Here is a 24785-nt window from a genome sequence, read left to right as displayed (position 1 = left end):
CCTCAGGCTACATTTAAGTGACTTGTAGAGGGAGTGACCAGCAATAGTGCCCACTCAATGAAAAGGGCCATTTTACATGGTTTGGCACTGACTTATCAACACTGTTTACTTACCAGTTGCAAAAATGAGGCAATTCTGTAAAGAAGACTTTCAATTTTGATGCTTTCTATTTCCAGTGAACACGGCCCTATGAAGTCAGCCATGGAGTACTGGCCAAGAGAAAGAAGGGCCTCTGTGCAGTGCTTGAGGGCCATTTCATAGTCCTGCCTCTTGAGTGATTCACACGCTTGTTCACATGACTTCTCAGCTCTTCTGTCTTCCATGACTCAGGGACAAAAATCCTAAAGACGGGGAAAAAACAAGTAAGAGAAGGTTTTAAAAACTTATTAATTATAGCCCTAACCGGTTTGGCTCAGTGGATAGAGCGTCAGCCTGCGGACTCAAGGGTCCCAGGTTAGATTCCAGTCAAGGGCATGTACCTTGGGTGCGGGCACATCCCCAGTAAGGAGTGTGTAGGAGGCAGCTGATCGATGTTTCTCTCTCATCAATGTTTCTAACTCTCTATCCCTCTCCCTTCCTCTCTGTAAAAAAATCAATAAAATATATTTAAAAAAACAAAAACAAAAAACTTATTAATTATAAATTCTAATACCATTCCTGGCTCAGCTGGTTTAATTATCTATCTGAATAGTTATTCTCAACCAGCCTTTTGCTCAAGGTCACAGCTGAGCAGCTGTTAATGCTACAAAATCTATACTTCTCTTTTATATTTTATGAAGTCTTTAATAAGATCCAAGCAAAATATCAACCATAAATCAGGATCATACCAACAATACATCCAATTTATAAATGAGACAAATTTATAAATGAAACATGACTTTGAATATTGCAAAGTGCAACAAACCATAAAGGCTTTCCTCTTTTTAATCAGAAGGTGCAGGAATGTTTCATATCCAAACCTCCCAATTTCAGTTTTGTAATTCTGTGACTGTGTTTACAGAGAATAAAAATCTACACCATGTAGAATTTTTCCCACCAATATTAAAAAACTGGGTAAAATGCAAATCTGAACTGCCTATTCAATTCAGCAAACATTTCCTGAGGCTAGGCCCTGTGCTAGCAGCACTGAATTCAAAGACAGAGCATGTCATCACTACTTTTAAGAAACTCAGATTCAAAACAGACATATAGATCAATGGAACATAATAGAGAGCCCAGAAAAAAACCTACGCCTTTTATGGTCAATTAATATTTGACAATGGAGGCAAGGACATACAATGGGGTAAAGACAGTCTATTCAAAAAATGATGTTGGGAAAATTGGACAGAAAAATGAAACTAGATCACCTTCTTACACCATACACAAGAATAAACTAAAAATGGATTAATGACTTACTTTCAGACTCAAAACTATAAAAATCCTAGAAGAAAACACAGGCAGTAAAATCTCTAACATTTCTGGCAGCAGTATTTCTTCTGATATACTGCTTCAGGCAAGAGAAATGAAAGAAAAAATAAACAAGTAGGACTACACCAAACTAAAAAGTTTTTGTACAGCAAAGGAGACCATCAACAAAATGAAAAGACAACCCACTATATGGGAGAATATATTCACCAATGATACATCTGATAAGGAGTTAATATCCAAATTTTACAAGGAACTTATAAAACTCAACACCAAAAAAAAAATCCAATTTGAAAATGGGCAAAGGACCTAAATACACATTTCTCCAAAGAGAACCAACAGGCATATGAAAGTTGCTCAATGTCACTAATCATCAGAGAAATGCAAATTAAAACCACCTCACACCTGTCAGAATGGCTACCATCAATAAATCAACAAATAGCAACTCTGGCCAGTGTGGCTCCCCTACACAGAAGGGTAGCTGGTTTGATTCCCATTCAGGGTACATATCTAGGTTTCAGGTTCAAACCCCAGTCAGGGTGCATACCAGACACAATCCATCAATCCAATCGATGTTTCTCTCTCACATCGATGTTTCTCTCTCTCTCTCTCCAGTCCTCTTTCTCTAAAATCAATATATATATATATATATATATATATATATATATATATATATCTCCATCCATCCTCAGATGAGGATTTTTTTAAGTCAACTTTATGAGAACATTCCTATCACTAACTTACTTCTCACTACTTTTATAAAATAGAAACCTGTTTTAAAATCTATCCATCTTAGTACAATCCAAAAACAAAAATTGAAAAATTTGACTTAAACATTTTCACTCTTTGAAAGATACTGTTACAAGAATGAAAAGACAAGTTCAAGACAGAGGAAACTATTTGCAAATCGCATACCTGAAAAAAAGATTTGTATCTGAATATATAACAAAATCTCAGAACCCAACAAAACGAAAACCCAACTGAAAGCTGGGCAATAGACACCGAACAAAGAGGATGTAATGATGGCCAACTATGCACACGAAAAGATGTTTAATAGCATTAGTCAGCAGAGAAATTCACTTTAAAACCATGATTAGCCATTACTACATACCTATTAGAATAGCTACATTTAAAATACAGTGGGGCCTTGACTTACGAGTGTCCCGACTAACGAGTTTTTTGAGATACGAGCCGTCTCTCAGCCGATTTTTTGCTTTGAGTTGTGAGCTAAAATTCGGGTTACGAGCCAGCTTCAGATACCCCACCGCTAGTTGGCGCAGCGAACGTCACAGTGAACGCCACAACATCAGCCCAGCATCACCTGTCTCAGTCGTTCACTTCTTGATTTGACATATGAGTAATTTGAGTTACGAGCTCCATCACGGAATGAATTAAACTCGTAAGTCAAGGCCCCACTGAATTGATAATATCAGAGTTGTGGAATAACTGGAACTCATATAGGTTGCTATTGGAAATATAGATTATATAGCCACTCTGAAAGAAAAGTTGACAGTTTCTAATAAAGTTAAAAATATACTTACTAAATATTTTTAACTTTATTAGAAACTGCCAACCTTAATCAATAAAGAAAAAAATAATAAAAAATGTAAATCATCGCCGAAACCAGTTTGGCTCAGTGGATAGAGCGTCAGCCTGCGGACTGAAAGGTCCCCGGTTCGATTCCAGTCAAGGGCATGTACCTGGGTTGTGGGCACATCCCCAGTAGGAGATGTGCAGGAGGCAGCTGATCGATGTTTCTCTCTCATCGATGTTTCTAACTCTCTATCTCTCTCCCTTCCTCTCTGTAAAAAATCAATAAAATATATATTTAAAAAAATGTAAATCATTAATTGATGATAGCCATTCTGACAGCTGTTGGGAGGTATCTCATTGTGGTTTTAATTTGCACTTCTCTGATAATTAGGGATGTTGAGCATCTTTTCATGTGTCTATTGGCCATACTACTTGGGTATAAAAAAGAAAGAAATCTTACTTTTTTCCACAGCATGGATAGACTTGGAGAGTATTATGCTAAATGAAATAAGCCAGTCAGAGAAAGACAAATACCACAGGATTTCACTTGTGTGTATAATCTAATGAATAAAATAAATGAACAAACAAAATAGAAACAGACTCATAGATACAGAGAACAGACTGATAGCTGTCAGAGAAAAAGGTGAAGGGATTAAGGAAAAAAAATTTTTTTTAAATACTCATAGTCTCAGGCAACAGTACGGTGATTATCAGAAAGAAAGGGGGGTGATGGGAGGTAGAAGAGGGTAAAGGGGAGATAAATGGTGACGAAGTTTTAACTTTGGGTGGTGAGCACACAATACAATAAACTGATGGTGTATTATAGAATTGTACACTTGAAACAAATTATATATACTAATATATAATTTTATTAACCAAAGTCACCTCAATAAGTTCAATAAAAATTTTAAAACAATGTAAAGAAAAAAAAAATATATATATATATATACTTACTATATGACCCAGCAATGCCCTCCCCCCACAGACAACTACCCTAGAGAAATGAAAACATGTTCACACAAATGTTTTTATTTTTAGCAGCTCTATTCATAACTGCTAAAAACTGGAAACAACCAAAATGTCTTTTAATGAATGACAATGGAAAAGTACTCAATAATAAAAAGGAATAAACTTTCAATACATGCAATAACTTAGATGAATCTCAAAGACAAAGTAAAAGAACTCAGTCTCAAAAGCTTAAATACTGCATGATTCCATTTATATGATATTCTGAAAAACGACAAAGCCATAGGAATGAAGAAACGCTCAGTGGTTGCAGGGGTTGTGGGATTGAGATGGGTAACTATAAAAGGACAGCATGAAGGGGTTTTAGGGTGATGATACTATTCTGGATCCTTATTGTGGTGATGGATACACACACTACACATATGTTCAATTAATAGAACTGTATACCAAAAATTTTAAAGTCAGTTTTACTGTATGATAATTTTTAAAATAAAAAATTTTCAATTATTTTAAAAATATGAATCTCAGTGTCACAATGGACATGTGTTTTAAAAAGTGAAAAGAAACAGATTCAGGAGGATAAGTTTGCTGTTAATAAATGGAAAATCTATACATTTCCCTTCCCACACATGTAGGTTTTAGAGGCAAGAATGGAGACTCAGAAAAAAATGTCTCCAAATAGAACAATCATTGAGTTCACTTGGCACAAAATGTAAAATACATTTGAAAATTCTGTTGTAGCTAGATAATTGGTTCAGGAGCAAAAGTAAATATTGGAAGAAAAATTAAATCAATAGTACACCAAAGAGCCCTAACCAGTTTGGCTCAGTGGATAGAGCGCCAGCCTGCGGACTCAAGGGTCCCAGGTTCGATTCCGGTCAATGGCCTGTACCTTGGTTGGGGGCACATCCCCAGTAGGGAGTGTGCAGGAGGCAGCTGATCGATGTTTCTCTCTCATCGATGTTTCTAACTATCTCTCTCCCTTTCTCTCTGTAAAAAACCAATAAAATATATTTTTTTAAAAATAGTACACCAAAGAGACTTGACTTGGGGTGGCAAACACACAATATAATATACAGATGATGTATTATAGAATTGTACACCTGAAACCTATATAACTTTATTAACCAATGTCACCCCAATAAATTCAATTTAAATTTTTTTAAATAAATAAAAATGTTTACAAAAATGGTACACTACAGAGGGGGTAGGCAGACTGGCCTGGACTAAGACAGTTTCAATAACAGATTGTAAGAAAAGAGCATCATTCTCCTCCCACTATGACTTCTTTCTATAACAACATGAAAATAACCACCAGACCACCTTGAAATCAAGTCATGAGATGCACTTTTATTTTTTAAAAATCAGTTATCTTCCTTAACTTTTCTTGTTAATGTAGTCATGGTCCTCTTTTATTTCAAAAGACCTAAACCTTATTTCATTAAGACAGACTTCAAAGAACAAAAATAAATTGTGAGCAAACAGCAGGAGCAAATAGTAGCAACTAAAATTTCAATCCAAAATGACAATGATTTCTGTATCTCTGTCTTGTACATCTGTCTCCACTTAAAATAAATATTATCTATCTCAGAATTAACTTGGGTGGAATGAATCTGTCAAGGTTTCAGAAGACAGGTAAGTTATACTAAAAACATTACCACTATATACATTAACAGAAATTACATCCATAATCAGTTTTTTATTAGATCCCAAGTTATCTTTAATTATTAAACTATATAAACAATAAAACCATAGGAAAACTTAAAAGACACATACAATAAAATACCTGAGTTTCTTTACAAGACTAACAATATTTAACAAAAAAACTGGAGATTCACATTTTGTATTATTTTTATCCTTCACAGATTGAGTTCTTTGAAGCCAGGGATTAAAAATTATTCATCTGATTTTTTTTTTAATCCTCCCCAATGACATGTTTTTACTGATTTTAGAGAGAAAGGAAGGGAGAGGAACAGAGAGAGAGAAAAACATCAATGGGAAAGAGAAACATGGATTGGTTGCCTCCCATATGCCCTGGCTGGGGGACTGAACTCACAACCTGAATACGTACACTGACTGGGAATCAAACCCGTGATCCTTCTTCAGTGCACGGGAGGATGCTCCAACCAGCTGAGCCACACTGGCCAGGGCTCATCTTTGACTTTAGTAACACATTTCCTTTTATTTTCTCTCGTCTCCCAGATTCCCAGCTAGGCGATACTTGTCCCATAGACACTCAACATTGAATAATAATGATTTTTTTTTTTTTTTTTTTTTTAAATATATTTTATTGATTTTTTACAGAGAGGAAGGGAGAGAGATAGAGAGTTAGAAACATCGATGAGAGAGAAACATCGACCAGCTGCCTCCTGCACATCTCCTACTGGGGATGTGCCCGCAACCCAGGTACATGCCCTTGACCGGAATCGAACCTGGGACCTTTCAGTCCGCAGGCCGACGCTCTATCCACTGAGCCAAACCGGTTTCGGCATGAATAATAATGATTTTTTGAAGGTGTGGTTAATATATCCAGTGGATTCAACATTGCTCTAGTTTGACTTCTAAAATTGAAAGCTTTGTTTTTGTAATGCTCAGATTTGGTTGTAAAGCTCTTCTCAGAGATGCCCAGCATTTTGTGTCTTTTGTCTGTAATAGCACTGAATGATGCTTTCATGGAATGATATGCAATGATTCCAAGATCCCTTTCCCAGGCAATATTTGGCATCATCAAATTTTACATTTTACTAAGTTTTTTTTTACGCTCACCCATTTGCAAGTTTACCTGCCTCTTTTTAGTTCACTCATTCCTTTCCCACATTTTTTAAAAATCAGTAATTTGACTATAATCTGCCTCACACATTACTTTCCCTGTGAAAACTCCATTATTCTCTTGAAAACAAGACTATATTAGGAGGTAGTAAATGCATTGTGACAGCAGAAAGAAAAGCCAGATTGATACATTATGAAAATGACCAACATGACCCAGTGCAGTGGAGAAAGCACAGCAGAACCTGTCCCTTTCCCCACTGGGCAGCATGGCCTTGGTGGGACAGTGCAGCTAGTAAAAGTGTGTCAAGCTTCCTTGGGGATGAAAAAAGTTAAGAATCATTACTCTAAAGATGTCACATTCTTTGAACCATAAAGGTGGTTCCAAAGTGCCTATAAAATAACTTCCCAAGCTCATGACTTGATATCCAGGCTACCCAATCTGGCTACAACCTAACTTTCCCACCACTCCCCCAACAGGCCCCAAGCACAGGCCAGATGCGGAGTCTGTCTCTGACAATGCCATTCCCTTGCCCCAATGTCTTTTCCTTCCTCTCTCTGGACCTAAATTCTACACAGTCTTAAATTAATACTTCAAGGCCTGCTTCTCTAAAATGCTCTCCTCCCAGGACCTGGGGAGTATTATGCTAAGCCAGTGGTCGGCAAACTGCGGCTCTCGAGCCACACGCGGCTCTTTGGCCCCTTGAGTGTGGCTCTTCCACAAAATACTGACTTCTGCACATGGGCCACGAAGTTTCAATCGCACTGTACGTGCGCGCCCACACGTGGTATTTTGTGGAAGAGCCACACTCAAGGGGGCAAAGAGCAGCATGTGGCTCTCGAGCCACAGTTTGCCGACCACTGTGCTAAGCGAAATAAGCCAGTCAGAGAAAGACAAGTATCACATGATCTCACCCATATATGGAATCTAATGAACAAAATAAACGGATGAACAAAATAGATCCAGAGACACAGAAGCATAGAACAGACTGTGGCATCTCAGAGAGAAGGTAGGGAGGGAGACTGGGTGGGAAGTGATCAACCAAAGAACATGTATGCATATATGCATAACCCATGGACACAGATCTGGGGTGGAGGGCAGGGGTGGACTAGAGGGAGTCAATGGGGCAAAGAGGGGGCAAATGCAATACTTTCAACAATACAGATTTTTTAAAAATAAAAATGCTCTCCTCCCAAAACCAGCATTACTTCGTACAGACTAATCTAGCCTCGTAATCATCTATTATCTTGCATTAAATATATCATGTCAGATGCCTTAACTGCTCAACATAACTACCTTATAAATAAGTCACATTTTATAGCATTTATGTCCCCATGACAAGCATTCAATTCACTACAACCACTTAATAAATACTTTAATTGAATTTCCCACAGAGGATCTAAAATAACCTAAATTCCAACCATTCCAAGAACTATCCTATACCAAATTCAGTTCTCACTAGAATGCCATAAAGAGGAATGTTGTATTATCTTTAAATTTATCTGTTTTTATCAAAAACTGGAACCTGTGATGTGGTTGTATGAGATACACAGACAAAATATTCTGCAAAGTAATAAAATTTTATTTATTGTACTATGTTAATATTTAGCCAGACTTGCATTTTTCTCTAAAACTCATAAAGTCACTGAGTATGCAAGAAGCATTAGAAGAGAGGCTACCCATACTAAGAAAACTAGAAACTAAGATCATCAATCATATTCTATTTTAAATAATCTCTTTCATAAAGAAGCAAACTCTCCTAATGAAAATGAATAAAATTCCAAAATGAATAAAATTCAATATAGCAAAGTAAAGTTTTTAAATACATAAAAGAAATATCCCAATGGACCTGCTACCATCTGTTTTAGTGACTAAAATGATAAAAAACAAGAACTACATTTTTTTAAAAGTTATATCAGTAGCTAAATTTGAGATTTTCCCCCATCTATTACTTTGATTTTCCCTGACCCATTTTAGAACTGCCAAAAATTCTGGAGATAGCTTTCTTGGTTTCAATTATTCCAAATTATTTCCTGAAGAGTTTGAGCCCCCTCCCAAATCATTTAATATGCTGAAAAAACAAAAATCCATATTTATAAAGCAGGCAAATTATAGTAAAAGATGATTTCTAGAAAAGGTTGTTGTTTGCCAAAATATTTTATTATAAAACATTTTCTATTCTTTGTATTTCATTTTCTCTTCCATGTTATCTGCTTAGACTTACAAATACATTATCATACTAGAGGCCTAATGCATGAAATGTGTGCAAGAGTAGGCTTTCCTTCCCCCCGCTGCCAGTACCGGCTTCCCTCTGGCACCTGGGACTCGGGCTTCCCTCACAGCCCTGGCTTTTGTCCAGAAGGTCGTCCGGAAGGACATTCAGTCTAATTAGCATATTACACTTTTATTATTATAGCTAAAACAGGTGACCTTTATAAATAAAACATAAATCAATATAAAAGAGCCAATGGCATAATTAAAACAAAAGGGTACCACTGGCACTACCACCACCATCATTATCATCATCCCTATTTTCTAAAACTACATTTTCAAATCAATGTTTGAAACTCAAAAGAGTTTCTACAGGAACAGTGTTAAGAATAGGGATTATTGGAAAATGAATTGACCACAAAATAAGACCCAAAACAGGGAGGCATGGAACAGACTGACATACCTCGATGTGGAGATGGGGGGGAAGAGAAGAGATAAACCAAAGAACTTAAATACTTATATGCATAGCCCATGGACTTGGGCAACAGGGTGTTGAAGACCTAGGAGGAGGGTTAGGGGCAGGGAGGAGGAGGGTAAAGGGGGGAAATGGGAGACCTCAATAATACTATCAACAATAAAAATATATATATCAAAAAAAAGAACAGGGGTTATTGGAAAGATGTAAAGTAACAAAGCACGTTACAAAATACTATTTATAGGGTAATCTGACTTCTAAATAACAAACTACAAAATAATATGATGTATAATCCCATTTGTATAAAATGTGTATTTGTGTGTACTGAATAGTTTACATAAAAAGCTGAGACATATGAAACAAAATACTACAAGTGAGTATAGCCCTGGCCGGCTTGGCTCAGTGGATAGAATGTCGGCCTGCGGACTGAAGGGTCCTGGGTTCGATTCTGGTCAAGGGCACATGCCTGGGTTGTGGGCTCTATCCCCAGTACGGGGCGTGCAGGAGGCAGCCAATCAATGATTCTCTCTCATCATTGATGTTTCTATCTCTCTCTCCCTTTCTGAAATCAATATATACCCATTTCCCAATATACCCTGCCCATGAAGGAGGACTGAGCTGAGGTGGAAAATTAGTCCCAATATTAGCCCCATTTAATCAACTTAGAAAAGTCAAAGCACAGCGTAAGTTGAGAAAGGCTGGCAGAGGCAGGCGAGGGACAAGAAGGCAAAAAGCTGGGACTGAAAAGGCAGAGCACAGCTATGAGAAAAAGGAAGAACAGAGAATAGGAGAGATCAGAAAAGGGAATTACCTCAAGGTAAGGAAAGGGGGGAGTGGAAGGAAGAAGAAAAGAGAATTATAAGCAAGCAGGGAATTCATTCAAGAAGAGATCCTGCTCAAGGGCCAGCAGAAAGATAACTTAATTGCCTCCCACTGAAGTGACCATTTGTATCTAAAGAAAGAAACTGGCGAAGCCTATAGAAAGTTAAGAAAAAAAAATATTGTTCTATAAAAGAATATTATCCACAAAGAACTACTGCCTTTTTTTTTCATTTTATTTTGTCTTTTACAAGAAGAGAATGTTTATTTGTTTTGATCTGGACCTAACGTTTTTACTAGTATCAAACACTAGTATGCCATTACTGAGTTAAAGATGTTCTATGTCATAGGAGTTAAGCGTACAGGCTTGAAGCCAGATCTGCCTGAATTTGAATCCTGGCATTGCGACCTGAGGCAATCTGCATACAAATGTGTCTCATCTCCAAACCTCACAGGATTGTTGCAAGAATTAAGTAGGTTAAAAAATGAAATCACTTAGAACAGTGCCTGGCCTCCACTAATCACTATAAAAGTATTAGCTATAACAACTATTAATCACTATAAAACTATTATCCTCTGGATCTGGAACATAACTCCATGAGAGCTGGGATTTTGTTTTGTTCACTGTTGAAGCCCCAGAGGCCTGACATAACAAGTATGTGTTGAATAATAAAAATTTGTTGAATAATATAAACTTCATGCCAGCAACACAGAAGCTCAAAGGAGCAGCACTAAAATCTCTCTACTTTAGCCTCAAAGTTTAGAGTTCATGGAGGGTTTTTACCTACGTTAGTTCAAGTGATTCACTGAAGATGATATCTCCACCTCACAGACAAACTAAGACTCAGAGGACTTATGTGATTTGCCCGAAAACAAAGTCTGAGGCAACACAGGAATTCTGGAAGTAAATCCTACTTCTCTGTTCACTCTGGTCCCTACCCCAGAAAGCTTGAAATATACCCTACCAAACGGTTCAATTCTCCTTACCTGCAAATACACAAAGGTTAAAGTCACCAGAACACCTTCTCCCATTTGCTTCAATATAATTGATGGGGAGGAGAAATAGATGAAACAACATTAATAAATGTTGAAATTGGACAATGGGTCAGTGGGATTGATTATAGTCTTCTTTCCACTTATATATGTCTGAAAGTTTCCATAAGAAAAATTTAATTAAAAATAAAGACCTTACTCCCCAACATAAACTCTCCCACTTCCAACTTTGTACTGAGCACACCTAGGTGTGAGGAAAACACCACAGCTGAGAACCTACAGCACTTCTCAGTCTGAAGCAGTGAAGAGAACTGGACTGGGAATCAGGAAGCTTGCCTAGGCTATGCTTTAACTGGTGTGAGACCTCACCCACCCATCTAACGCCTCTGGGCCCCAAACTTCCTCATCAGTTCCCTACAGCAGCAGTTGCCAACCTTTTGGAACTCACGGACCACCAGTGGTCCGCGGGACCACCAGTTGGTGACCGCTGCCCTAAAGGATTAAATTTTTTATTTCGACTTTCTACTAGGTCCTTAATCTCAACACAAAACCCAATTCATCTTTCTCTATTCTCAACCTCTGAGACCTGTTCTTCCTCCTGACTTCCCTATTCCTGATGCCCCATTCTGCCAGCCACCCAACCATAAAAACTTCAACCATCTCTGACTTGAGACAGAACTGACTGTTCCCTTACCTTTCTAATCAGTGACCAAATCTTTCTGTTCAGCCTCCAAAACATCTCTTCAATCCATCTCCTGCTTTCCATTCCCAAGGCCATCAATTCACTTCAGGCCCTCATCATCCCTCACTTGGAGTATTACTATGAACCAAAGTCCCTGTTTCTAATTTCTCCACACTACCAATCCAACATACTGATCCTCAGTCTGACATTTAAGATCCTCGCAAACCCAGTCCTGATCACTTGGCAGCCTCACCTTCCACTATGTTCCTTTATGTATCCCAGGATCTAGGTAATTTGGATATGCGGTTTCCTGCCTCATTTTCAACACCACCCCACAGCCTTTGCTCAAGCTATCCTTCCCTCCGAATGCCCTCTTCTTTCTGTTGCTTCTGACTGGCCCAGTAGTACAATGTAAATGCCAAGTGTTTCTCCACATCCCCAAAGGGGCAGTATCACTCCCTCCACTTACTGCCTAAGCACTTTGTCTGAACTCCTTTTATAGCACCTACCGAATGCTTATTGGTCCTTTCATTTTTTTGGTGCTCCTATTCTCCCTACTAGATGACTCCTCCTTGTCTGTAGGAATGATGTTTTATTCATCTTTGTATCCCTCAGAACAGAGCTGCTTAAGGAGAGTGCCATGGCATAGCGGAATTTGCCATGAATGAGTTAAAGATGGTCTAGACGAGCCGTGGGCAAACTACGGCCCGCGGGCCGGATCCGGCCCGTTTGAGTACACTTTTATGTAATGATGTTTACTTTGAATTTATATTAGTTCACACAAACACTCCATCCATGCTTTTGTTCCAGCCCTCCGGTCCAGTTTAAGAACCCATTATGGCCCTCGAGTCAAAAAGTTCGCCCACTCCTGGTCTAGACAGTGATCCCCTCAGCCCTCCAAACAGCCACAAAGGGTCTTCAGCAGCCAGAGTCCCCATAGGTCAAACCTTAAGCATTATCAAGCAGCCTCCTCCTTCAACAAGGTAGAAGCCATGATGATAACTTGAGAAGCATTCAGAGGAGGCAACAACACCTGGTACACAGTGGACGCCCAATAAATATCTGCAAAATTGCACCTATTCCCCTTTCAAACACTATTCCCAAGATCACTTACCATCTAAACCAGACTCTCTTTGAACATTTTCACTGAACGTGTTCTAGTAATCTTTTTAATAATCACCTGTTTATTACCTGGTTATACTTGCTTTATCATCCAAAGCCCACATCAATAATTTATTGAATAAAATAGCCAAGAATATGAACAAACAATTCAATATGAAGAGGTTCAAAGACAAAATTCAACATTGTAGAAAAAAGAAATGTAAGTGCCACTTTACACTATTAAATGAGCAAAAACTTTTAAGGAAAAATGTATTTCTGTCCAGTTTTCGTGAAACAGAAATATCCATGTATCTGTTAGTAATACAAACTGGTAAAATATTCTTGAAAAACAGTATGGCAAGCCATAAAAACATTCTTACCATGTCAACAATAACGTACTCAAAACTTTATCCTAGAGATATAATTAGTCAGAAAAAAGTACAATAATATCTACAGTAATGTAGATTAAAGTATTAACTGAAAACCAGCCAGCAGCATAAGTACCTAACATAAAAAGATTTAGGTAAACTATGAGAGTATGACTTGATGAAATATTTTGCAGCTTTTCAAAATGTAATCATATAAATTAAAATAGTGACACCTTTAACATGGAAATGTTTCATGATCTAATAAATAGAAAAAAATCAAATTATATGCATCATAATTTAAAAACAGTAAAATGTATTTTAATGGAATGCCAAAAAGAAAATCAACTATTTGAGTAATAACCCAAATTTTAACTATTTAATATCAATTCTTAAATTATCTCATAATTTAAGAAAGAAAGTTACACCATACTGAGGAGAGAGAGGGGTTCCAGGATACAAGCTTAAAATAGTCTCAAGAAGAGGTCCGCCCCTCCCTTGTACAGCTCACTCTGGCCTTAACTGGAAGCTCTCCTACTCTCCCTCCTTATCATGATAACTATGACAACCTCAGATCCCAGCTTTCCAAGGACCAACAAGCCACCTCAACCGGTCTTCAGATCACCCCCAGGAACCCGTGGGGGCTGCATCGTGCAAAACAAGTATATATTCAAGAATCCCTACAACCAGATATATTTGAGCAATAAGCAAGTAGCCAAGCCCAAATCCAATTATAAATCCCAAAAGTATAGAATAGGGTCACATTAAAGTCTCTAGGATTCTCAAAGAACTTGCTGGCTCAGTGGTGGACTGTCACAGTTAAAAAACAGTATGGACTGGTGGACAAATGAAAGCACTAGGGGCCAGGAGACACTGGTATAGTTAAAAAAGGGAAAAATGTTTAAAAAAAAAAATAAGCCTGGCTGGCATGGCTCAGTGGTCGAGCATCGACCTAAAACGGGAAAAATGTTATTTGAACTATAAGGAACAGAAAACTAAAAACTCCAGCTTAAAAGAGATGGGTAAAAAGTAGCTGGCAATGTCTTATAAATCTTACCCAGCCAGATTCCAAAAGGCAGGATGGCAAGTCATTTTATTAACACATGAAGTTTTCTGGAGCTGGTCATGTTTAAAGACTAGTACTGAAAATATATCAAAAAATAATTTTAGCACTGATGCCCCACAAGGGCAATATGAAAACAGTCTTCTCATTGTTTTTCTATAGTATTACCATTTTCTAAGTCTAATAATGAATGATCAAAGTACTATCAGGAATCAAGAAGATAACTTACTGTGAAATAATATGTATTCCTTTACTTACTAGTAGCAGAGCATTTCAGCAAAAGATAAATAATTTGAAGGACTATTACAACCATTGTGTGGAGGGAACACAACCATTAGGGGAAAAGTTTAAACTTTTGTTCCTATTGATGTATTCTCGGTATCTAGATCCTCTAAGATGCAAATATATAGTCACTCATGACAATATATGCATGGCAGATAACAGAAAAAACAAACAATTTAATAGTTAACCAAGTTCATCAGAGCATAGGGTGATTACCACTCAAGAATGTTGACATAAAAACTGAAGGACCTCTCCAGTTCCAATCACGCTGATAGGTTGAGTCCCTGTGCAGTTACTCATTCAGAACAGAGTGGAAGATTAACCTACCCTCACTTCTCTTCATACAGACTGACAAACGGCAGGCGGTCTCTGCAGAGGCTGCTCGGCATCATCCAGTCTGTTCCAGAAGCAGCCACTGCAGTCAGGACCCGCACCTCAGGTCACCACTCTTCCACCCTGTCCCACCTCATACTTTCTGGCCAGATATTCTCATCTAGTCTCAGATATTCTCATCCTGTCTCTTTCTCGCACATTACCAAGTTCTTGTTTTCTAAACAAGGCTCTCATATATTTTACTCACCTGCAGTTCACTGCACTGGGTATCACCCAAATAGCCCATCAGAGCTCTTTATAATTTCTGAAAGAGAGAGACGGGAGCTTTTAAACACGGGGTAGAAAATACCATTGCTGACACAGTGCTGAAGCCTTTGTATCCAATATTCACAGCATATGGTCTTTTGGTCCACAATATTTCAAAAATATGTAGCATAACCAGCCAGGACCAAGAGTTCTGAGATAAGAGTCCAGAGATATAAGTTTGGTTTAAAGTTGCTACTACTCAGTTGTGTGACCTTGGACAAATCATCTGACCTCTCCAGGCCTAAAAGTCCTTGTCTGGAGAATAAAGACAGACGGGACAGAAGCAGGAGAGCACAATGGAAAGAGCACGGGCTCTCCAAGCCAGAACACCAGCACCACTCCTTACCAGCACTGTGCTGTTATGTTAGCTCACATTTAATCTGCATTTCCTCCTTTGCAAAATGTAAATAACAACAACTATTTGGAGTTGTTATGAGAATTAAAGGAGAGATAATAAGTTATAAAAAGCCAACAGGAGATACAATCCCACAGATGGTAATTATCACCATTCACTCAGCCCTATAGTTATATGATTTCTATTCATATTTACTTCTTTAAAATATATCCACAAATCAAAAACTTTACGAATCTGACAATGGAATTAACCGTTGGAGTGTTTCAATCACCATTATCTTCAACTGCTGGTAGTTTAAGATTATCAATATTACTTAAAATCACAGGAAATGAGTGGAATAGCCCCTGCATGACACCTGAACAGTTCAGTGGCCAGGCCTTCCCTATTTCTCCCTCTGCTCTCACTGCTACCAATACACCTCAGCACCAGAGAGCTCTCCCAAAAGCCAAATGACACCAACTGTTTTCTATGGTCAGCTCAGGAGAACACGACTAAAGATGGAGGAAGGAGAACAGAGACTTTCCCTTTTATTCTATTTTTACTTCAGACACTTAAGTACTGCTCATATTTGCTTCCTATAGCATGCATGTTTTGCATAAAATAAGTGAGTAAAAATAAAAATCTTAAAACAATTGTTACACATAATGCCTACTGATAGGAAGCTCGCCTTATAGGACTATTTTTCACAAGAATTTCCACAAAAGAAAGCAAAAAGGCAAATTCAGATGTGGCAAGAACACCTCAAATGTGGCACAGAAATAACAAAAATCACAAACATTCACATTTCAGAATGGTTCAGTCAAAAAATATGCTATGTACTCTTTGAAGAACCTTGTGGATGAATCAATTAGTTTTGGTTTTCTGTTTATTTGTTTTTGTTCAAAAGCAAGATGAATATACAAATTCTGGTTTTACCAGACAATTTTCTGCTCTTGGAAAAAGTAACCCGGTACAATTGACACAAGTAAACAAATTGGTATGACTGTTTGGTAGTATGTTGAAAAACTTTCAATGTTTTAAACAGATGGTAGCTTTTTAAAAATTATTATATGTAAATTAAAAGTCTTCATGCTACATCTATAATATTATTTTTTAAAGAATTATTAACTCTATTAAATTCAGGATTACTCAAAAGTATTACTCAGCCACCACTGAAGTGACAGACCACTGTATTTTATGCTCCTTCTAGCCAATGCTACAGAAATAATCCTGACTACACCCATCAATTTAAGTGAACTGTAAGCTGGTGTGGCCACACTCTCCACACATATCATAGTTCTCTCCTAGAAGACATTTCAAAATATTACTTAGAAATCAAATTATATTGGCATGTACACTTATCTAAGTTTACGAAAATAAACAACCAGAACAACTTGCTTATAATTTTTAAGTAGCCCCTCCCCCTCCCATGTGAGTTGATAAACTTGGCCCTAAAATCTTCTATGCATTTGAAACAACAGCCAAAGGACCTTTTATGTCTTATGCTGGGCCTATATTTGGCTCTTAAATATAGTCTGACGGACAATTATAGACTAATTTGTGTTTAATACCAATACCAAGCCTAGTTCTTAAAGAGAAAACAAAAATGCATGTATAAGATCTGGGCTACTTATTTGTAGTCCCTCTGCAATATATTCTTAGCCATTCATGAACATGCTGTATATTTTTAAACTGCACAAGGCCCTTTGCAAGTAGGAATGGTTTCTCCTGTTGTTTGCATCAGTCCTCTCTTTCTCTGGTAAAACACTGGACACTCCATAAATGTATATGGACTTTAAAACAATGCAGATTAAATATTTATGGTGTCAGAAAATGAAACTTCTTGCTAACAACTGCAAAAGTTTACCAGCTGATAGAGAGGTACTTACTTACTGGCTCCCAAAAACTACAGCCTTACCTAAAAATAGTGTCCTAGCTTCCCAGCCAAAAGGACAGACTAAAAAAGCTATGTCTTTATTGAGCTCAAAGACACAGACTTCTACTTCACCACAACCTTCAATACTATGGTATTTCCCATTTTAGAAGAATTTGTGTAACAACTTGTTTGGTGGCCAACCACTAACTTCACTTTGAAGTGAATACTAGCACTTCACATGGTCCACATGTGTGAAAACTGTGGAAAACGTCTTGACACAATACAGGCCAAACAACACTAGCCACACAAGATTACTTATTTCTAAATATTAAATTGTAGACTGCAAATGAACATCACCAGAGGCCAAAAAGCAGGTCACTGGTTCCTTTCCACAAAGCAATCTGTAAATTTTTTTAAAAAAGATCAAAGTTTCAGATTGGGAAGCCTATGGCAAGAATATGCCTCCATCTATACGCTGAAAATAAATTTTAAAATCCACATTTGCTCTTCAAAGAATAAAAATAAATGTAATACACACAAGCACTGCTGAGTTTCAAATGCAAGCAAATGTGATGCGTGCACTCACAAAAGTATCTTAGTTTATGTCCACTTTTCTCTCCTGAGTTTTGTTTTTTTAAGGTAAAATGTCAATTGTATGCTTCAATCTGCAAAAAAAATAAAGCACAGCTTACTCTTCTTAAACAGATGTTGTGATAGATATGAATTTCAAAACCCAAATGCTACCCAGATGTGTTAAAAAAAAAAACACACACACACACAAAAACCTGCGGTAACCAACCTACCATAACTTTAATTTTCTCAGTAAATCATAGTAAAATACGTTTAAAGTTCAGAAGATTGCTTGTGGAAAATGTAAAATTAGCAAACTTTTCTCCTTTTCCTCATGTGCTAAATGCCAACTGTTTACTAACACGATGATCAATGTCCTTTAAATCCAAAGCATTAGAAGTTACATTAAATAAAGCAACGCTTTGAATTCACACACCAAGTGTGACCAGAAAATAATGACAAACCAGACTTATCCTTAGTAAGCGAAACAAAACTCGACGCTATCCTTTCTATTTCAAAATAACTATGAGAGAGACCAGTACTATTCCATTTTTCAGAAAATAAAAGCAGGAGTGACCAATCTGCCTGACAGGATTCTTTGCAATGGAAATGGTGTCCGTCCGTCACCAGAGTCCCACCGTCTGTGGGCACACCAGACCCACAGACACAATCCCCGACCGTCCACGGAGAGTAAGCGGACTTACACATGGACACCGAAACATGGGTAAAATGAAGACATCCAACTAAAATTACACAAGGAAATTTAAATAGGCAAACTATAAGCACCCCTGGTGAAGATCCTGATCAAAGACAGCTGCTAACAGTATGCGGCTCTGGGTCAGCTCCACCAGGGCAGTAGATGTTGGAGCCACTGAGAAAGTTTGGTACGTTTGTTTTTGTGTTTTTGTGTTTTTCTTTCTAAAATCTAGCCTCGCCTCTACGCCCACCTGACAGAATGAATGATTTGGAAAATAAAGGTGGACCCCATCAAATTACTTAGTCCCGGCCTTACCCTCACCAGTTGATTAAAATAAAGAAGGAAAAAAAAAAAAGGTCGATCCTTTTTAACTGCCGGCTCACCTGACACATCTCACCAGCACGGTAGTTCTTTAGTGATCAATTACTTCATCCAAGGCCTGAGGTAAACAGAAAAAGTAAAATGTGTCTACACACCAACCAGTCACGGTCACCATCAGCAGCAAACATTTCATATCAGCCTGGAGGGAGAGGGCATCGGAATTTCAAATGGAAAAAGTTACCAAGATGGTCCAGGGGATGAAGCTTGTAAACAAGCCTTACTTCAAAACAAAAAAATTCCAGTGTGATAAAGAGATTACCAAACGTTCTGAAAATCCACAACTTAAGAAGTCATCTCTTTCAGCACTGACTGACCTTACTTCCAAAAAAACAAGAAGAAATGGAGGAGGAAAACCCATGAATGTGAGTTTGAGAGGGTAAAATGAGCCACAAAACTAGCCAGGGCCACTCCCCCGGCCCCCACCGCGCCCAGGAGTTACACATATTCCATCAATGATTGGCCTGAAAAGTGTAAGTTGTGAAGGAGAAGGAACAACAATCTTTTGAGTTCCAAACAAAACCCAAGGAGCCCAATCAATCCAAAAAGCATCCTCAGACCCCGGCTCCCAGCTCTACCTGAGGCCCCTCGGCCCGGGGGGCGGGGGGAGAGGCTCAAACAACTCGGGGGGGAGAGGCACCAGAGCCCCCAGACAGAACTGCACCCCTGAGCCCCAGGGCAGGGCGTCCCGAAGGACCCTCCGGGGAGGGGAAGTGTGTTTCCATGTTTGTTGATGTGCCGGTGGCCCAAAGAGAATTTCCGAAGAGGGGGCGGAGGAAGGGGGGAAGAAAGTGAAGCGGAGGCCCCAGCTCTGGGCGGAGGAGGGCGGGGGCGCCCCCCTGACCCACTTAACCCGGCGCCCACCCGCCGGCCCCCGCCCCGCCCCGCCCGCGCGGGAGTCCGGGCCCTGCGGGGGCGAACGAGCGGGGCGTGGGAGGCCCGCACGCTCCCCACCCCCAGCCGCGACCCGGAGGGCAGCGTGCAGGGGGCTGACTCCCCCTCGCGGGGAGCCGGGGCCCGGGAGCCCTCCCGCCGACTCGCGGCCCGGGACGGCAGGGCCCCCCCCTCCGCCGCCGGGGGCCCGGGGCGCCGCGGCCCCCAGCGGAGAAGGGGACCGAGGAGGGAAAAAGCTGTAAACAGCCCCAGCGTCCGGGCCTCGCCTTGAAGCGCCCCGCTTCGGAGGCCCCGCCGCGGGCCGCCGGGGCCCTCAGTCCGCCGCGGGGCCGCCGCGGCCGGGGCCCGGGGGACCGGAGGGGAGTCCGGCCCGCTCCCCGGAGGGCTCCGGCACCGCGCGGAACGGTCCCGGCAGCAGAGAAGGGGGAAGTCAGGACTTACCTGTCATTACTTTCTACGCCATCTTGGATCCACTTGTCAACGTCCCCACAAAGCATTATGGGTAAGAAAGAGCCTTTAAAGTGACTCCCCCCTTGGCCCCCGACTCCCGCCTCCGCCGCCGGCGCCGCCCCTCGGGCCGCACCTCCCGCCCGGAAAGTTGCTCCCCGTGGCTGGCCGGCCCGGGCGCCCTCGGCCCGGCCCCTTTCCCTCCTCTGGGTCCTTTGCCTTTAAAAGTCACCCTCGTGTTTTTAAAGGTGGCTTTGGGTTTTTCGCTCGGCTCCAGCCCCGGACTCCCTCCGTGCCCTCCCGCCCCCCACCCCTCGCCTCCACGGGTTCCCTGTGCCCCGCCACCCTCCTGCTCTGGCAGACACCCCACGTCTGCATTTAATCAGCCCGAGGTTTCCCTGCTGCCGGCAGCGAAGAGTCGCTCATGGGTTTATTTATGCGCATGATGTGTCTGTTATTGCTCCAGATCTCGGGTGCGCGGCGGCGGGCTCCGGCGACCCGCTTCTCGCTCCGGGCAGCCGGGGGTCGCCTTCAGGGCCCGGCCACCCGGCCGAGCAGCCGGCGCTCTGACTCCCGCATCCCTGGACCGAAAGGTGCCTCTGCCCTGACAAACCGTTCCGGGGCCGTCGGACTCCGGGATCCGGCGACTCGGTGTCCCCGAGTCAACCAGCGTCGAAGCGCGTTTGCGGGGGGATGGGGAGAAATAATCAACAAAACGCAACTTTTGCGCTGTTTACTCTCCCTCCCGCCTTCTCCTCCCCCTCGGCCGGTAACGTGATGCAAGACCCTCTAGCTAGGAACCCCTCCCCTAGGAATGCGGGCTCTCCCGAATCCACACTTTGGCTGCCCGGGGTGCGTGCAGATCGTGACTTCCCGGGGCAGGTAACGCGGAGCGCGGCTGCAGGCTCGGGCTCGGGCTCAGAGGCGCGCCCGGACTCGCAGGAGGGACCCGAGAGGGTCGGGGGCTGCAGGGAGGGTGTGCCCGCCGGGGTCCACCCGGCGAGTCCCTGCGGGGTGACGAGTCCAAGCTGCGGGGCGAGGGAAAGACTGCGGGCACCACCCCCGCCCAGGGCGGGTGGAAGGACGCACGTAGTCGCCCGGCTGCGAGCGGGAGCGATGGAAATAGGGGGCGCCACGATGCCGGCGGGTGACCCGGGCGTGCGACCCCGCCGCCGGGGCCTCCACTGGGCCAGCGGGCTCTGCGGGGGAGCCGAGCTCTCTCGGCGATCCTCGCCGCCGTCTTTCGGCTGCGCCGGGCGCCCTGGCGCCGGTCGGTCTGTCCCCTCGCGCTCATTTCCCTGAGCTGCTGGGCGGCCCTGCAGACTTTGGGGGCCTGCTCTGGTTGCTTCTTCCTCCCCAAGCAAATTTTTAAAGAGGTGTCCAAGGGGGAAAATGCTCCAGGACATCAAGACTTGCGAAACTGCACTCAGTACAAAATGCTGTTGGAGGACTGAAATTGGAGGAATGCACGGGCATTCACACGCCGCCTGCTTCGGTGCGTGGGGAGGGCCTCGGGCGGTGGGGCTACCCCAAGGGGTTCTATGCTCCTCCGGACCCTTCGAGAAGCCTCTCTCGAGGAACCTGGTCGGCTGCTGACACGAGCCCTGCCCCCGGGGAGCTAAAAACTCCACCAGGCAATTGTCCCTGCCAGATGGGTAGAGTGAGGTGTAGGCTCATTAAGGCATTGGCCCCGGGTCAGCCGCGAGGGAGGGAGCGAGGTAATGAGTCACTCCCAGCCGAGAAGGCGGCGAGCCGCGGAGGGACCTCCCCTTCGTCACCCGCTTTGTCAGCGCTCGCTAGAAGTTGGGAAACTGGAGCCTGGAGCCACGGTCTGAGACCTTCCAGCGCAGGCAGCCACGCGGGGCCGTGGGCCCGGAGCCGGGACCCAGCCGAGCCGGCGGTGGACCGGAGTCTGCCGCCGCCCGGTTTAAAGGCTCCAAAGTCTCTTCGCGGGGTGCCCCGGTCGCTCCCTTTCCAGTTCCCCTTCAGCCACAACTGTGCACTGATTTAATGGTTGCTTTGTGTTTACACGACACCTCTAGGTGTGTGGTCTGTTTCCTGTAATTAAACACTAAATGCGCTGAGGGCAAGGACTGTGCCTCCCAAGCGTTCTTTAAGTAGGTCCCTTGCTTTGCCCACAGGCCTTGATCCAAAGAAGCGCTTAATTTGCGTGCCTGCCTGACCCATTCATCCACTCAAGGGTGCATCCCGGTCCTTCCTCGTCCCAACACCACGTGTTGCCAGGGCTGGAAAGCCTCCTCTCCTCCCTGCCTCCACTCTGCCCCCTACAGTCCTTCCTCCATCTGACCTGGATCTCCTTACTCCTCTGCTTAACCTCACCGGAGTGTCCCCATCACACTCAGAATAAAACCCAAGTTCTTAACCACTGCCACAAGCTCCTGTGTAAAGTGGCTCCTGCCTCCCCTTCCTCACCATGATTCTGTACTGGCCTTCTCTCCTCCCCTGCAGCACCCCAGACTTCCTTCCAGAGGTTCCCTTCCTTGTTCCCCAGCTCTGATGATCATCTTTTCAGCACTCAGGTCTCAGCTCAAATGTCACCTTCTCAAAGACCACTTTCGTGATCCCCTTAACCAAAGCAGGTCACCCTCTATTCCCTTAACCCTGGGTTAGAAATTTTCTTGTTTACCACTTTGTTGACTGTTTATTATCTGCGCCACCCACATTGGAGTTTAAGCTCCATAAGGGCCCGACCCATGTGGTTCAGTTGGTCGGAGCATTCTCCCTTGCACCAGAAAGTTGTGGGTTCAATTCCTAGTCTGGGCACATATAGGAGGCAACAATGTTTTCTCTTTCTCTCTCTCTCTCTCTCTCTCTCTCTCTCTCTCTCAAAACACTCCATAAGGACACAGGCCTTGTCTGGCTTGTTCATTCAGAGCCTGGACCAGGGCCTGGCACATATATAGATGCTCAGCAAATGTTTGTTGAATGAATGACCAAACTTATCAGAGCTAGGGGTAGGGATGAAAGAGGATGCTGAAGAATCATGGAATGAGCTGCTAAGGGCCCTGTCCTTCATCTCTTCAGATCACTCCAACTATGCACAGCCAGACATGGGCAGATAAGAATGGAGTTGGGGGAAATAGAGCCTTGGCCAACATTAATGCCACCCTCATTCTGCTTCTGATCTGATGAACACACAGCACCAGATAATTCCTCAATCACTCCCCTTGCTGTTCCTCGTTTTCCCTTCTCCATTCCCTTCATGGCCACGAGTCTCAGTCCTAGGTCTCTTCTTCAAATGCACACTCGTCATTCCTTCAGTCTCAAGGCATTTAAATACCATCATTACCATGAGTGAGGAAGGACTTCAGACCTAAAGCTCTAGCCAATAGCTTTCTCCTGAGCTTCACTCTTATCCAACAGCATCTCCATGTGGCTCTCTCCTACACATCCCAAACTCAGCATTCCAGGAGTGAATTCTTTTATATATATATTTTTTTTAATTGATTTCAGAGAGGAAGGGTGGGGGGAGAGAGATAGAAACATCGATGATGAAAGAGAATCACTGATAGGCTGTCTCATGCCCACCCCCAACTGGGGATCAAGCCCACAGCCCCGGCATGATCGGGAATCCAATCGTGACCTCCTGGTTCATAGGTCCACGCTCATCCACTGAGCCACACCGGCAGGGCCAGGAGTGAATTCTTGATCTCCCCTACAGACATGCTCCACCATGGTCTTCCTCAGCTTTGTTATTAGAAACTCCATCCTTAAAATTACTCAGGCTACATTCCCTTCTGTCTTTTTCTCAAACTCCACCTCCAATTCATCTGCAAATCCTGGTTTGCCTATAAAATATTCGGTATCAGGGGGGGGAAAAGGACACTTATGTAATACCCTTTGTAATACTTTAAGCGAAAAATAAAAAAAATAAAAATAAATAAAAATAAAAAAATATTCGGTATCTGACCATTTCCCATCACCTCCATTGTGGCCACTCTGGTCCAATTCACTACAGTCTCCACTTGGCTCCCATCTGGTATATTCTCAACGTAGCTGCCAACACTGGTATTGATACAGCTAAATCAAGTCCTGTTCCCACCTCTGCATATATGACTCTCTGATTTCCACTCATTGAAAGGAGAAACTGGAGTCCCATACATTTTGTCTCTTCTTTTTTTTTTTTTTAAATATATTTTATTGAATTTTTACAGAGAGGAAGGGAGAGAGATAGAGAGTTAGAAACATCGATGAGAGAGAAACATCAATCAACTGCCTCCTGCACATCTCCCACTGGGGATGTGCCGGCAACTCAGGTACATGCCCTT

At 42.1% G+C, this 24785-nt stretch overlaps 1 protein-coding gene across 6 annotated transcripts in view; it reads right to left on the bottom strand.

Moving 5' to 3' along the window:
- The window catches only part of HELZ (helicase with zinc finger), a 134991-nt gene extending 114457 nt beyond the window's left edge, over positions 1 to 20534 (bottom strand). For 3 of the 6 annotated variants that reach the window (XM_070394932.1, XM_070394938.1, XM_070394937.1), the window contains exons 1-4: positions 20491 to 20531; positions 19161 to 19216; positions 15242 to 15298; positions 114 to 341 (exon numbers count right to left, since the gene is read on the bottom strand). In XM_070394932.1, the coding sequence (XP_070251033.1) occupies positions 114 to 323 (210 nt within the window). In that variant the 5' untranslated portion in view covers positions 324 to 341; positions 15242 to 15298; positions 19161 to 19216; positions 20491 to 20531. Of the gene's footprint in view, positions 1 to 113; positions 342 to 15241; positions 15299 to 19160; positions 19217 to 20490 lie in introns of all 6 variants that reach the window. The other 3 variants (XM_070394935.1, XM_070394934.1, XM_070394936.1) reach the window with 3 other exon arrangements.
- Between the last annotated feature and the right edge of the window lie 4251 nt (positions 20535 to 24785).

Source organism: Myotis yumanensis, unplaced genomic scaffold (genome assembly GCF_028538775.1).
Source record: "Myotis yumanensis isolate MYYU_CA2020_CCGP unplaced genomic scaffold, mMyoYum1.0.hap1 SCAF_16, whole genome shotgun sequence".
Taxonomy (NCBI): domain Eukaryota; kingdom Metazoa; phylum Chordata; class Mammalia; order Chiroptera; family Vespertilionidae; genus Myotis; species Myotis yumanensis.
This window is presented reverse-complemented; position numbering and strand designations above follow the sequence as displayed.